We start from the raw sequence: 15,017 nt of genomic DNA, 5'->3' as shown, positions 1-15,017 counted from the left end.
AGCAAGGCAAGACACATGATTCAAGAAGAGAGAAATACTAATTCAATGACATTTATGAGTACATGTAATATATATACTTATACATAATATATAGTATATAAGCATGCATATATACATATTTATATAAATATATGCATACATAATATTCTATACATTATATATGTGTATTACCTATACACACATATATCTATTTGTACATTATATAATATATTATTTGTACATATATTTATATATGATATACATAGTATACATAATATATAAATGTGTGTATACATATTAATATATACATATACACACATATTACATAATATATGTACACACATATATGACATAGTGTGAAAGGCAATCCAAGCTGCAATTATCAGTTGAAATTGTTTCCCCTTGGATTCATTTATTATACGAGCTCATTTTGGCTTCTAACAAGCAGCCAGGGAGATCATGTCATCCCTACCATTTGAGTTTGCATTCTCTAATCCATCCATGGGCTATAAAATGATGATTGGTTAGAAGTGGTGCAGACTAGTGGAATCATGATTAGACTGAAACTTCAGAACACTGAGTTCTCTTGGCTCTGTTTTCTGCCACTGTGTGAAACTGGCAAGTCAGGTAAGCTTACTGGGTTCAGTTTTCACACCTCTGACCTGAATGGGCTAGACTAGATCAGGGGCTGGGGAATGATTACTCTCAGGTCAAATCTGGCCTGCCACCTGATTTGGTAAATATAAAGTTTTATGGCGGCACAGCTATGTTTTTGTTTTTTGTTTACATGTTTCCTATAACTGCTTTCATAAGTCTACAGCAGAGATGAATAGTTGCTGGAGAGACTGTATGACTCACAAAGCTTAAAATTATTCTCTGGCCTTTTACCAAAAAAAAAAGCTTACCAACCCCTGAACTAGATGATTCTCAGGTTCCTATCCATCTGTGTCATTGGTGCTATGTGATTAGATAGGGGGTGGTATTTTATGCAGAAATTCAACTTTTTCAGTTAAAGCCCTCAGGCAGACAAAAGGAGAAGGCAGTTCTCATCCATTGAGCAGTTGCTTGAGGTGGATTCACAGAAAAGGAAATCACAGCTTAGAAAGCGACTCTAGATTCTGGCTCTGACATCTGCTACTGCTTTTTGTTGGGGCCAGGATGACTGGGATTGAATCTGCTTTCTTCTCTGTAACATGGGAAATTCCTGAGCTTGAAAGGCAAGTTCTTCCTGCTTGCCTATACTCTGGTCTGCATAGAGATGGGGTCTAAGACAGTAAGCATATCTTAGGTGTTCCTTGGGATGCCCAGAATTCCACTCATCACCTGAGTGGGGAGCTCAGGCTTACAGCTTTGCTGCACCCAATCACTCTATCTACAGAGTCCAATTATTAGAGTAATTCGGGGGCATTGATTAAATAAGCAGCTTCTCTAGAGAAGCCTGTAGTCTAAGGGGGGGATAGGGGAGGGGGAGCCAGCAACTAAACCGGAGTCCTCCAGGCACAGTCATGAACGTGCATACCTATCGCAGCCCCCACAGTGCATCAAGTACCAAGGACCCAAAAGAATAAGACAGTGAACCAATGCGAGTGAATTATCAGGCTGCATGAGACTAAATGGTGTCTCAGGCGGAGAAGTTTTTTATAATAAGAAAAGAAAAAACTCCTGGCTAGTGTGAGGAGTGTCATATTATTTAGACTAAAAATAGCAGAAGAGTACGAGGGCAGTGAATTTGTTTAAAATTGGGCATGTGAGCTGGCTTGCTGCTGAAAAAAGAGAGCTCAGGAAAGGGGGAGAAACATGGGGCGGGGGGTGGGGTGGGGGGAATGGGACCGAAATTAATGGGCTGGAGAGAAGGGGTAAGGGAGGATGGAAACAGAAGTAAAGCAAGCACAGGAGGGATAAACGAACTAAAACCATACCATCGACTCATTTTTATTTGGAGCATAGGTTTAAAATTAGTTTAACTCTTCTGTCCTAAGCCTTCACTTCCCCCTTTTGTTTCTGTTTGCTGTTTGATTGTCGTTTTTTCTGGCGTGAGTGGGTTTGTCATCCCAGATTCCAAGGGTTTGCCGTGAGGTACCGGATTTTGATGTGATTTGTTGAGCTCCAGGGGGGCTAATCTGTGTTCTTCCTCCCAAGGTGGATCGCATGTCTTTCCCCTGTGGCTGCACTAAAGAAGGCTGTAGTAACACAGCCGGCAGAATTGAATTCAACCCGATCCGCGTCCGGACTCACTTTTTGCACACAATAATGAAACTCGAACTGGAGAAAAACCGCGAGCAGCCAATCCCCGCGCTGAACGGCTGCCCCGGGGAGATAAGCGCGCACGGCAGTGCCATGGGCCCGGTGGCCCACTCGGTCGAATACGCCCTCGCAGACAATTTCGAGATTGAGACGGAGCCGCAGGCGGCCGTGCTGCACCTGCAGTCGGCCGAGGAGTTAGACTGCCAGGCGGAGGAGGAGGAAGAGGAGGAAGAGGACGGCAGCAGCTTCTGCAGCGGAGTCACGGACTCCAGCACGCAGAGCCTGGCCCCCAGCGAGTCCGAGGAAGAGGAGGAGGAAGAGGAGGAGGACGACGACGACGACGACGGGAAAGGGGACGGTTTCGTGGAAGGGCTGGGTCCTCACGCCGACGTGGTCCCTCTTCCTTCCGTCCTTTGCTATTCCGATGGCACCGCCGTCCACGAGAGCCACGCAAAGAACGCTCCTTTTTATGCCAGCTCTTCGACCCTCTATTACCAAATAGATAGCCACATTCCAGGAACGCCCAGCCAGATCTCTGAGAACTATCCGGAAAGAGAGACTGTCAAGAGCGGTACCCTCTCGCTGGTGCCTTACACCATGACCCCGGAGCAGTTCGTGGACTACGCCCGGCAAGCCGAAGAGGCGTATGGCGCCTCCCACTATCCAGCCGCCAACCCCTCCGTCATCGTTTGCTGCTCCTCTTCGGAAAATGACGGCGGAGTGCCCTGCAATAGCTTATATCCCGAACACAGGTCCAGTCATCCTCAAGTGGAATTTCACTCATACTTGAAAGGCCCCTCCCAGGAAGGGTTTGTCTCTGCGATGAATGGTGACAGTCACATTTCAGAGCATCCTGCTGAAGATCCTTTGAGCCTTGCAGAAAAGAGTAGATTGCACGAAGAATGCATCAAATCGCCCGTGGTCGAGACTGTCCCTGTTTAGTTTAAGTTATTCTAAGACTAACTCTTCTCCTATTTAAAGCACTGTATTTAATTGGATTTCCTGGGCTCGTTGTGGTTTCAACTGAGGACCAAGAAAACTTGGCCCGTGGTGAAGCATCCAGACTGTATTTTGTTTTCTCCTTTCTAGCTACGTGACTGTGCCGTTGCACAAACGCAGTCTCTATGAGGATTTTAAATGATTTCAGACTGTTTTGATAGAAAATGCTAATTTTAAAAAAAGCATATCTCACAGTTGCCTACCTGTCAAACTGTGTGAAACCTGCCAAGCTGTGCAGATCAGAGCTCCAAGTTTTGGATTATCGGGCCTGTGCAAGATTGTTAACTAAGACTGGGAAATAAGATTTAGAGTCCTAATTTTCGATATATCTGAAGATGACGGTGACTTTTTAATGTAAAAGTTATTATTGTAAGAAAAAGATTTAATTGCCCCCTGTGTATTTTATTTATGGTAGCTAGAAGTCATGTTCTGATGAAAACGAACTGCAGCATGTTCTTTTCAGCTGAAGATGCATAGTTAGTACCACCGAGCATGCCCACATGGATTGCCTCTGGAATCCATTCACGTTTTTATGATCATGTCTGATCAGATTTGCAAATACTTTCTTAAGGGTGAAATAGGCCTATTTTTGCTATTTTGGACAAACAAATGAGTCTGTATGTGCAGGTCCTTACACAGTTTTCTCTAAAGTTAAGAGTTAGGACAATCCTCTGGTGAGGGCCTAGTTCATTGCCCTCCCTCAGCTGACTCCAGAGATGGAGGTAGAAGGAATTGCCTTTCTTTTTTAAACACAGCATCATCTTGGTTCTTAGCTCGGACAGCACCTTCAAACTCTACGCCCCTGCATCAAAATGCACTTTATGCCCCTTCATGGTCACTTGTGAGGGGTGGGGACTAAGAACTCTTTGAGATGAAAAATTAAAAGAAAAAAAACATTTTTAAAATCTGTAACTATTATAAGGTTCATAGAATTAAATAGAGGAATCAATCCAATGATACTTTATGAAGGAAAAATGACCTGTTTTCCTTCACTGCTCTCAAGACCTAACTAGGTCAAAGCAGAGAAGGCTGAGAAAACATGGAAGAGACACAGCCTCAGCAACCAGCCTTTTTCTACAGCGTGATCAATCCGTCTCTACAAAAATGAGTGTCTCATGAAATTTACACTTAGTGACTAGCTGACTGAAGTGGGGGCCTCTACCCAAATACTCAACTAGGCCTTACTTTTCTGAAGTATTTTGATTTCTCTTGCCTGGGACAATTAGCAGAACAGTCCAGAATGCATTGAATACTTTCTAATTACCTCATGTTCTCTTATAAAAGGGGACAGATAGAAATAAAACATGCACTCCCCACCTTTAGATTATCTGCACTTGGTTCGTCGGAGGACTTCTAAGATCCTGTTTTTCCTGTAAATTAGTTTAGGTAACTAAATAGTGTGTTCTAACTTTTTAGTTCCAATGCAATATGACTATGCTAAATCTGTTTCATATTTTTGACCTTCTATTGTTATGTCATTTCACATTTTATGCCTCTTTGAAATGTGGACATGCCTTGCTATTCAGTGACTGCATCACTACTTATTTTTTGTCTCTTAGACTTGGATGTTTAGAAATATGGGTATAAATACATTGTAGATCTCAAGTCCTTAAAAACTACTATTTTATTTCACTGAATTTAAAAATGTTTGGTCTAGAGAAAGTCCTCCAATGGAAGAGTTTCTACTAAGACTTGACTTGGGGAAAACATGTTTACCTGGCAGCTCTTCCACTGTGCAGTTGGTTACAGCTCCTACTCTACCCCACAATGAGCCAACCCAACCTTAGAACCCTTAGTATTAACATTAAAGCAGCTTTGGGCTGGTCTTTATGGAGGTAGTAGTAATGGGGGCAGGGATGCTCCTTGAATGACAGGCCCTTTGGGCTATTCAGATTGGGGTTTTGCTCAAATCTTGATAGCATATCTCATGTTGTCTGTAAAATTACAGTTTTTAGTGCTTGATCTCCAAATTTTTCCCCCATCAATACAAGCTAAAGAGCACAGGCCCAAAGAGAAAATGACAAGAAACTATTGTTCCTTCACTTGGGCACATGAAAAATCCTGTGTGCCATATTGACTAGACCATTGCAAGCCTTTAAAATAGTTACTTATGTGTGAAGCACTCAGCTTATGCTTGGAACACAGTGCGGCAGAGTGGGGCAGAGGTGTCTCTGTGCGGGATTGAAGGGTAGAATGCCAGTCTAGATTCTGAAAGGATGGATATTTAATTCAGTTCAGCTTTATTTTCACAAGAAGGTTGACACCTAGTTGTTTATGTTGGACTGGGTCTCTGTTTTGTAGCTTCATTTCCAAAAAGATGCTTAACCTAGAAACAGGAAAACAAACAAAAAACAACTTTTTCCCCATCTGTCTAGTTGGGGTCAGAAGTCACAGCTACACAGGATTAACCTTCCAGCCACGAGAGCTTCTGTTCCAAACGTTCATATATATATTTATAACCTAACCTCTCAATATTGCCTACATACACAGATTACCTATGAAAACACTCACACACATGCCTCCCTCAACACACACAGTAGGTGTAATACCACACATCAGAGAATGACAGATTTTAGGCCAATAACGAGTACTGAATTTTCCCTACCCTAGCATTTGGTTGGGTTTTATGATCTAAAACTGTGGTCTGGAAATGAAGATGATTTTTAAAGCTATATTTTAAATATACTGGTTCAAAGTTGTAAATAATACTAATGGTGGAATCATTTCATTGTTACTTTTTCCCAGAAAAGCTGAGAGAGCACAGTGTGCCATTTGACTTTTTTTTTTCCATTAATAGATCGTCTATTCAACAAAAAAATGCCCACATGCCAGGAAGGGCTACAGTTTTTCTGAGCATTTTTAAATGGGGACCAAGAGCTGAACACAGCCAGTGGATTCTTCAGATCTTTACACGGAGACACAGTGACCTGACCTGCAGCTGTTGTATTCCCCCCCGTAGTATAGCTAGCCAAATTATAGTCTTGTTTAGACACACGGCTTTTTAGTCATTCACTGTCAATGGCAAAGCTTCGTGCTTTAGTCTCTGTTGTTTTAGCACCAGCCCTCTACCTTTTATTAGGGTTTAATTCCCGGTTATAATCCAGGCCAAATTGATTTGCAAGTCAAGTGGCTGGAGCAGCTTGCATTTCCTTTGTCATTCTAGGTTTCCTCTGGGAGAAAGAAATCAATCAAAGAGATTTACTTTTTTCCCTTCTCTTGATCATTGATTATTTAAGACATCAGTAAAATCCATTTGTCTTCTGTCTTTTGGTTAATTGAAGAATATGGTTACTTTCTGAAAGCCAGTCTTTTCTTTGTGGTGAAACAGAATTTTTCCCAGAGTGCCAATCACATATAAAATTTGAAATGAATACTTACTAATTAATTTTATTATTAAAGTCTTCATAATCATATATAGCCCAGCAATACCGCCCCCAATAAAAACAATGAATTACAGAAACACTGGTCACACATTAACAAAGGAAAAAGGAGATTATAAATGATTATGTTCTTTAAAATTTTATCCTCCAACAGATGACTTCTAGGCAGAATTCTGGTTTGGTTGTCGTTAAGCAAGGAAATGAATGATTTATTTCCTGTTAACTGATATATCACTGATTCTTTGGTTAAACTTCTGAAATTGTTGTACAAGTCAAAATCCTCTTGGTCTTGATATATTTAGAATGTGTTTATCAATTGTTTCTTTTAACAAATACTTATTGAACACCTACTATGTTAAAGGAACTGTCCTGGGTGGTTAAAAAGAGGGGGAAACTACAAATTCTAAGGGATTGTGATAATGATGAAAAGTAGAATGAAATAATCAAGTCTCATTGCAGTCCTTTTAAGTTATGACTTTATAAAGTGATGTTAGGAAAAAACAACATCAATTCTTGTCTGACTACATGAAAACTGCAACTAAAAAAGATGACTTCTTTTGCCTAAATTAGTAGAACTCACTGGATCCTCCTACTTCCCTCTCTATCTGAAATTTATGAATTAAATTTGTCCACAACTAGAAGAACTTAACCCAATGAAAAAGAGATTTTCACATAATTCCTTCTTCGGTGTTAGACCTATGTAAGTTATATTAAATTTATACCAGCACTCCTACCAGACAGTTTCAAAGGCAGGTTGACTCACATATAACCCAGGAAACCTTTGAAGCAACAATGTAGAACACCATCACTCATTTCTGTTTACAAAGAGCCTATAAAATAGCTAAGCTTGAGTTCCTGGTTCCAACAGCATTGCCTTGCAGCTTGTAGAAAACAGGTCACTCGGCATCCTTACTTTTAGCCAGGGATTACAAACCATTGAGTTAGCAGGTAGAAAATCGACATCCTCCAACGTTAAGAGGCTGTGCTTTTAAAAGGTGCCACAAGACTTCCATTTCTCCAAACACAGACTTAATCTTTCTCTTCAAAGTGGCATCTGCTCCTTGTTGTCTCAAGATAATTCAGAGTTCATTATTGTAATCGGTGTATAAAATACCAACCTTAAATGGGAACTAGCTTCATGCTTTCAAAGGCAAGACAACTATAATTCAAAACTGGAACTAAGCTATGAATTCTTACCATAACCAACACCAAAAGCTAAAGCCTTAATCACTCTTAGTTCTAACACAAATTTGCAACTACTGATTACCTTATTCATTCTGAAATCTGCTAACTTGTGCTTGAGTAACTTAAATGCCTAAGCCGAATGCCACAGCTCTGCGCAAATAGCACAGCTCATCAGATGTTTTCTGTAGCATTAAAGAATGTAATTGACTTAATTTAACTGAATATCAGCAATTTGAAAACTCACTAGAATTATAGGAATTTTGGGTGCGGTGAGGATGGACTATAAGCTTAATAAGTTATGGTGTCTCCTAAGAATCATAAAGTTTCGGCTGATCTGAGAAACTACAATTTTATTTTACTAGAAAAATTGGATTCATAAATAGCAACCCCAAACCTAGAAGTTACAGTGTGGACCCTCACAACCCAGTTGGTGTTCACATCTGTGACCTACTATTCCCATCAATTACATCTTCTTATCTAAAAATAATTTGATGCTTTAAAAAAAATAATGCGGAGCTACAGAATGATAAAAAAAACTATTTTAAAGATTTAAGCACATTTTATATTAAAAAGACTGATAGATTCTTGTCAAAAGTCATGAATATGGAAATGAAAGAGCTCTTTAATATTTCACCTGCCAAATCTGTGTATTGAATGTGATTATTTAAAACAGTTGTTTCTAAGTTTTATTTCAACCCTACAGCCCTCTCCTACAAAGGGGAGCAAGACACTCCTCCCTTTCTAACAATGCATGTGTTTTGGTTTTTTTTTTCTTATCAGAAATTCAAATTTAAAAGCTTGATGTGAGCTGGATTTTACTTGATAAGCAGCCCTGGGGTTAGTCTAACTTTGTGCTGTCTGGATAGTAAGTGTAATAATGCCTTGATTTCTGTATCCTGGCAGTGGTGATTCAGACAGAATGATGGGCAGCAGGAAGGTCTGTACAACCAGATTCAAAACCTAAGCCAGTTCATTTTTTTATACAGTTTTTGTAATCTAACATATAGCCTGTGATTTTAGTAAATTCAGGTGCTTGGTACATTCATGGAAATTGAATTTCAAAGATTTAAGTCAGGTTGTTGACTACTTTCTTTCACTTGTGATAAATATATCACTATACAGGGTAATTGTTTTCACTTGCTACTCTACACTTGCTTATAATTCAAGAAAAGCCAACTCTAGTGTGTCATTTTATTTCATCTCATAGAAGCTTCTGGCAGAACTGAAGTTTCAAGAATGTAGAATTTATGTTGGACAATGCTTGTATTCAGCGTACTAATGGTGGCATTCCTTTCTTTGCATTACTCGTTACCATGGTGATGGTCAACTCAGTTCAATGACTCATTCTAGTGACGTGTGAGGCCGCTTAAATATTTTCAAGCTAATGTATATTGATTAGAAGGGTTTAGGAGAAGACAAATTTATGGTAGAAATTAGCCTAGCCTTTGTCTAAATTAATTTATGTGACCTGTTTGAATGACTTCAGTTGTAATTTTGGAATACTTCTTAGTTAGGTATTCTCCTTACTCTTGGGGCTTTCTCCCAGTATTTTTATCTGGCTTAGCAGGATATTGCAAGTTATTTATTAATGAGTATTTTTAGAAGGGGAATTGACTTAGAAAATACCTCTTTAAAAATTGTCTAGGAGCTTCTTTCACCCAAACTCTTTATCAAGCTCTCCTGCTATGCTGGGTAGGACCAGAAATGACCTTGTCAGTGGTGTGACCTCCTAATACGGTTTTGCTGTTGTCTGTAAGTAGGGAATGTATACAATATAAAACTGAAATTTCTAACTTTGTAGCAAAATTTATCCGATTCTGTTTTGTTCCTTTTTATGTTGGCCACCAAGCTTTTCTCCTTAGCCATAAAAAAAGCGCCTATCTTTTAAAAAATTCAAAGATCTATATACCATTTTGAAAAGATACTTGAGAAAGAAGAAATGAAATGAAATCCTTATCTGAATTCTTCTAAAAAGGAAAACCCAAATATCTAAAACTAGAATATAAATTACCCAAGGTTAAAAATAATTAAATTATTTTTAATTTAGTGTTGATCCTTGAATGTTTTAATGATACCCAAATGATTTCTGAATATAATTGATTTTAAATTTTAGTAGTTGACAAAGTCATTTCCTCTGTACCATAACCAAATAAGGTCCATCCACTGCCACAGGTTACTGTTTGTGTCTTGATTCATTAGGCACCAGTCATGCCAAATGGGTATCTCAGCACAGTTTCATCTTTTCAAAGATACTTAAAATGGCCAACTGTGTGTGAATAATGGAAAGTTTGAGATTCTTCTGTATTCTTCAAATTTTATAGCCCTGTGGCTCCCGAGGTCATCTAACTCATCCATCTACCTCTAGGGAAGACTGTCAGTCAGGCATGCTCTACAGGATAGATACCCATCTATTCTTAACATCTCTGGGGAAAATGGTTTCCTTAGCAACACAATCCAGTTCTTTAGGCTTTTCTCACAGTAGGAAAATGTCTTGGCCAGTCTTTGTGAACTAGGCACCTGGCAACAGATTTGGTGATTTAGGCCATTGTCCTGGGAGCCTCAGAAAGTCTGATTTCCCTTACCTTTGGTGTTTGTTACATTTGATGATTCCCTAAGACTCCTAAGAAATCAGAATTTTAAAAATAAAGATGTGGATACTGGGACAATGTTCAGTAACATGACCTGCTCGTGACAAATGTTGCTATAGTTTTGGGTTTGTTTTTATCTTCTATTTTGTTTTGCCATTGCTATGATATCAGGAAAAGTGACTGTTTCAGATCCCCAGTGACAGATATCAGAACTAGGATCAAGTGACTCCACTTTTAAACTGCTCAATTTTCTGAGAAGTTACAGTTACAAAAAGGGAGCATTTTCTCCCTTCTTGCTTCCAAATAGGTACTTGCTCATTCATCTTTCTATTCCCTAAAATGACAAAGGAGAATCTCTAGTTTTCCCACTTTTTCTGGGGAATGGACTGGTGGTGGAGAGTCTGGTGTGGGATGGAATGACTTCAGAGAAAATATTCAGCCACCATTTGATCCCAGGCTTTGTCCCCATGTTCTGGAAACAGTGGCTGCTTGCCTTCTCAGGGTTCCACACAATGTTTTAAAAATGTATTGTCCTGACAAGGCCTGAAAACAGAAGGAGGAGTCCAGGAGGGTAGTGATTTTTTTCTGATTACATCACTTAACCCAAGCACCCCCTGCAGAGAGCTTTTTCTGTTTGTTCAGAGTTGCCTCCAGCTTGGAGTTAGAACTAGCAGGAAAATAAGGAGCACCTTGGAATCAATGTCTCCTCTCTCTATGGGATTTTTTCCAGTCTAGGTACAGCTGCTTAACTCCCCCAACTCAGATGATCTTGTGAAATGACAGCCACATCCATGTGGTCGCTCCCCATAAATAACATTAGGGGAAATAACCTTTTTTTGCTTAAAAAAAAAAAAAACAACCAACCTATAGATTGCTTATGTAAAGAATGTTGAATCATTTGGCCCATGTTTTAATTGACTCTAGACACCTCTATGGAAATAAGTCTGAGGCGTAGTTTGTGAAACATGTTTCAAAAGTGTTTGATGTAAAATAAATGCTAGACATTTACAGTACAGAAATAGTTTTTAAAAAAAAATGTAGATTACAACTCTGTTCCTAAGAACCTCAGCCTTTATCGTGTCTTAGTAAAGCTGATCTGCTTTCATTTTAGTTTATTGCATTTCTGGTGTAATAGCCTCTTAAGATAGAACTATTAATACATATGTACTGGTTAATGCCTGTTAATGCAGAAAATGGCACTTTGTTATTTCAATGTGTTTCCCTCAGTGTCACAGGGTATAACAGTTTAATAGGAAAAGGTCATCTGACATTGGTCAAAAATGCATTCTCCCCATTTAAAATGTGTATGTATAATTGGTTGCATAGGCAAATGTCACCTTTTGCAGTATCTTTATCTTGATCATAGTCTTAGACATCAACTGTGTGTCCACTTTCCAGCTGCCATAGAAATTTGGTACATTTGCAAATCCTGGTGAAATTTTGTGAGCTGAATGTAATGGTAGAGCAAATGATCCAAAGCACTTGGGTGTTATCCTTCAGTCCACATTGAACCATTCAGACATTGGGAATGGTCTTTACACAAGGGAAGTCTTTTGAGAGTATTTGTGGGGTTTTTTGTTTCTTATCTGTTGGATTTCTGGCAAAAAAAAAAGTAATCTAAACACAGTGGGATCAATTCACCATGTAACATTTTCTATATTGTGATTGGTTTTATCTTTTTGTTGACTCCTATTATGACCTTTACTCAATTTCAACAATATTTCAATAGATACTTTATTACTGTTATGCTCAATATAATCACTTAGAAAGGTTGACAGGAAGAAAATCAAACTACAATTCATACATACCTTCACTTTACACTAAGACATCATGTTGTATGTCACATAGTTTCTAGATTGATTTCTCTTGTGTATAAGTTACAACATCAAAGATGCCAAAGGGTATATAAAATAAGCTACAGTAATAGTCAACAGAACTTAACCTGGACCTTATGTTGTAATAATTTATTCATATTAGCTGTAGTCTTCTGTATTTATATTTTCAGTATTTATTATGAATGACATGGAAATTCGTGTATTTATTGTGGCTTTTTATTGCAGTGTGTGTATATATATATATATTACAAATAAGCATTTTTAAGTCTTATCCTTAAGTTTCTTTTATTAGTGGCACTTGTATTATGCTGTACTTTTTATTATATATTGTACAAATATCTTGTCCATTTGTTTGCAGCAAAGTAAAACCAGTTTCTAAATTGTATCTACTGTTGCATTTTGTGTAAATCCTTTGTTTTTACCTTCAAGGCAGTCACACACATACAAGAATACCTCCCTCCTTCCGTGTAACAGATACATTCCTGAGAAGTTGTGTGCGAAGCCAGTTCCTGTGAAATGACTCAAAGATGTGCTAACTCTACTGTGATTGATCTCTAAGTGAAGATGCTTAGTAACACTTTTCTTCCTCAACTGTATTCAACCCTTTCCTCAAGTAATGACATGTAAACAAATATGAGGGCCAGAGAGGGACTTCCTATTCCAATGAAATTGGGGAGGATGTTTTTACCAAGGCAAATACAGTCTTTTGTAAGTAGTATCCTGCAATTCACCTGTTTAGTAGTATTTGTGTTTTGCTTTGCTTGAAGCAGAATCTATGTGATTTGGTATTTAGAATATGTACACATACATACACATATATGCCTATCTGTTTAATCATGCTGACTCAAGGTAACCAAACTTCTTTTTATTGGCAGTAGAATGAAGAGAAAAGAAAATGGATCCTTCCTAATTTCCTATTATGTATAGGTCACTGTCTTCGAACAACTTGTTTTTCTTACATTTGAACACTGGATCTATATTTTTGAAAGTTAAGTCATAATATGTGATTGATCACCCCTGAACACAAATTTGGTCGCGTGGCTCACTTACTTAAAAAATCTGTGGAGTTCCTTCCTCATTGTTGACAAGATAAAACACAAACTCTTTGGAAAGTCCCCAGGACTTCCCTGATAGCTCAGTTGGTAAATCTGCCTGCAATGCTGGAGACCTGGGTTTGATCGCTTGGTTGGGACGATCCCCTGGGAAAGGAAAAGGCTACCTACTCCAGTATTCTGACCTGGAGAATTCCATGGACTGTATAGTCCATGGGGTCACAGAGTTGGACATGACTGAGCGACTTTCACTTTTGGAATGTCCCCAAGAGGTGAGGGAAGATCTGGGTACAGCAAATCTCTCTAGCTGTTTTACTTATCAGACTGTTTGTTCCACTGCCCACAGACAGACGGCCTCGACTTTGCCTTTGTTGTCTTTGTTCAGTTGCCTAGTTGTGTCTGACCCTACTACACTATTTTTTCTCTGCCTCCTCCTTCGCCCAAAATATACACCCCACAACTGCCTCCTGACAGCACAATTCTAGTGAGTACTTACTTTTTGAGCAAAAACTCAAATGCCCTTCAAACTTGATGTTGCCTTTCTGAATCTCCTGAAGGTGGATGACCTGCTCTTTTATGCTAAATGCAGATGCTACAGGTGGCGCTAGTGGTAAAGAATCCGCCTGCCAGTGCAGGAGATGCAAGAGATGCGGGTTCCATCCTGGGGCCGGAAAGGTCCCCTGGACTAGGAAGTAGCAACCCACTCCTGTATTCTTGCCTGGAAAATTCCACGGACAGAAGAGCCTGGCGGGCTACAGTCCATGGGGCTGCAAAGAGCCGGCAGCCTACATGACTGGGTGACAACACAGCTCTTCAAGTCTCACTGAATTTATTTACCTATTTACTCCCTCTACAGGACTCCCTGAGAACCAAAAACGTGTCTTTTTACTCACCATGTCCTTGGCATCCAACTTAGTACCTAGAATATAGTAGACGCTTAAAATATGTTTACTGACATATGTGCAGTACAGATCTGAGTGGTGCGTTTGCAGGAGTTCAGATGAAGGAAGGACGGCTGTCTGAAAGGGTGGAGATGGGGTCAGATTCAACAGGAGGAAGAAATTTTACTGGTAGGGGACATCCAAATTCCAAGATGTGGGATGGCTTGGGGAAAGACTGAGTCAGGACCAGGTCACCCCCTTCTGTGCAGACTAGAAAGATGCTGCTAAGAGCAGATGATATACCTTGAGGGACAAATGAGCAATCCAATGAGGAAAATCTATTCAGATATTGCAAAACTCTGAAGACTAGTCTGGGGAGTCTTCCTTTTATCCTTAGGGAAGGAGGGAAATCTTGAAGGTATTAGAAGAGGAGGTTCAACCGAGTAAGAGTGATGCTTAACAGTGAAAGCACTGTGGTTGCAGGACACTGACAGTTTGGGAAGATGGGAATGCCAGAGTAAAAATCTTCCTTGTAGCTATTGAAGTCACTATTCATTCATAAATCACTGTCAAGGACCTACTATGTTTAGGACATTTCGCTAGATTACAAGCGGGCAGCATGAACAAGATAGGTCCCCTCCAGACAAGCAAGGACAGGGATCCAGACGATTATGGCAAAGAAAAGGCTGGTTATTTGAAAGACTTCTTGGGTGAGAGAGATTAAAAACAGCCAAAAGATGATGACTCAAGACACTACAGGTGGAGAATTTAAGTGAATGGGAGAATTCAAGTGAATAGATGCATCATGAACAGAAATTAGTGTTACAAGGAGGTGTGTTCATTTTGGACAAGGAATGTTGCTGGAATACTCAGT

At 39.3% G+C, this 15,017-nt stretch overlaps 1 protein-coding gene across 4 annotated transcripts in view; it reads left to right on the top strand.

Annotated features, from left to right (window-relative positions):
* Window positions 1-12,595, top strand: part of CSRNP3 (cysteine and serine rich nuclear protein 3) — a 198,042-nt gene extending 185,447 nt beyond the window's left edge. For all 4 annotated transcript variants that reach the window (XM_020891721.2, XM_020891722.2, XM_020891723.2 and 1 more), the window contains one exon: window positions 2,119-12,595. In XM_020891721.2, coding sequence (XP_020747380.2) covers window positions 2,119-3,165 — 1,047 coding nt within the window. In that variant the 3' untranslated portion in view covers window positions 3,166-12,595. The remainder of the gene's footprint in view (window positions 1-2,118) is intronic.
* The last annotated feature ends 2,422 nt before the right edge of the window (window positions 12,596-15,017 follow it).

Source organism: Odocoileus virginianus, chromosome 13, assembly GCF_023699985.2.
Source record: "Odocoileus virginianus isolate 20LAN1187 ecotype Illinois chromosome 13, Ovbor_1.2, whole genome shotgun sequence".
In the NCBI taxonomy this organism is placed as follows: Eukaryota; Metazoa; Chordata; class Mammalia; order Artiodactyla; family Cervidae; genus Odocoileus; species Odocoileus virginianus.
This window is presented reverse-complemented; position numbering and strand designations above follow the sequence as displayed.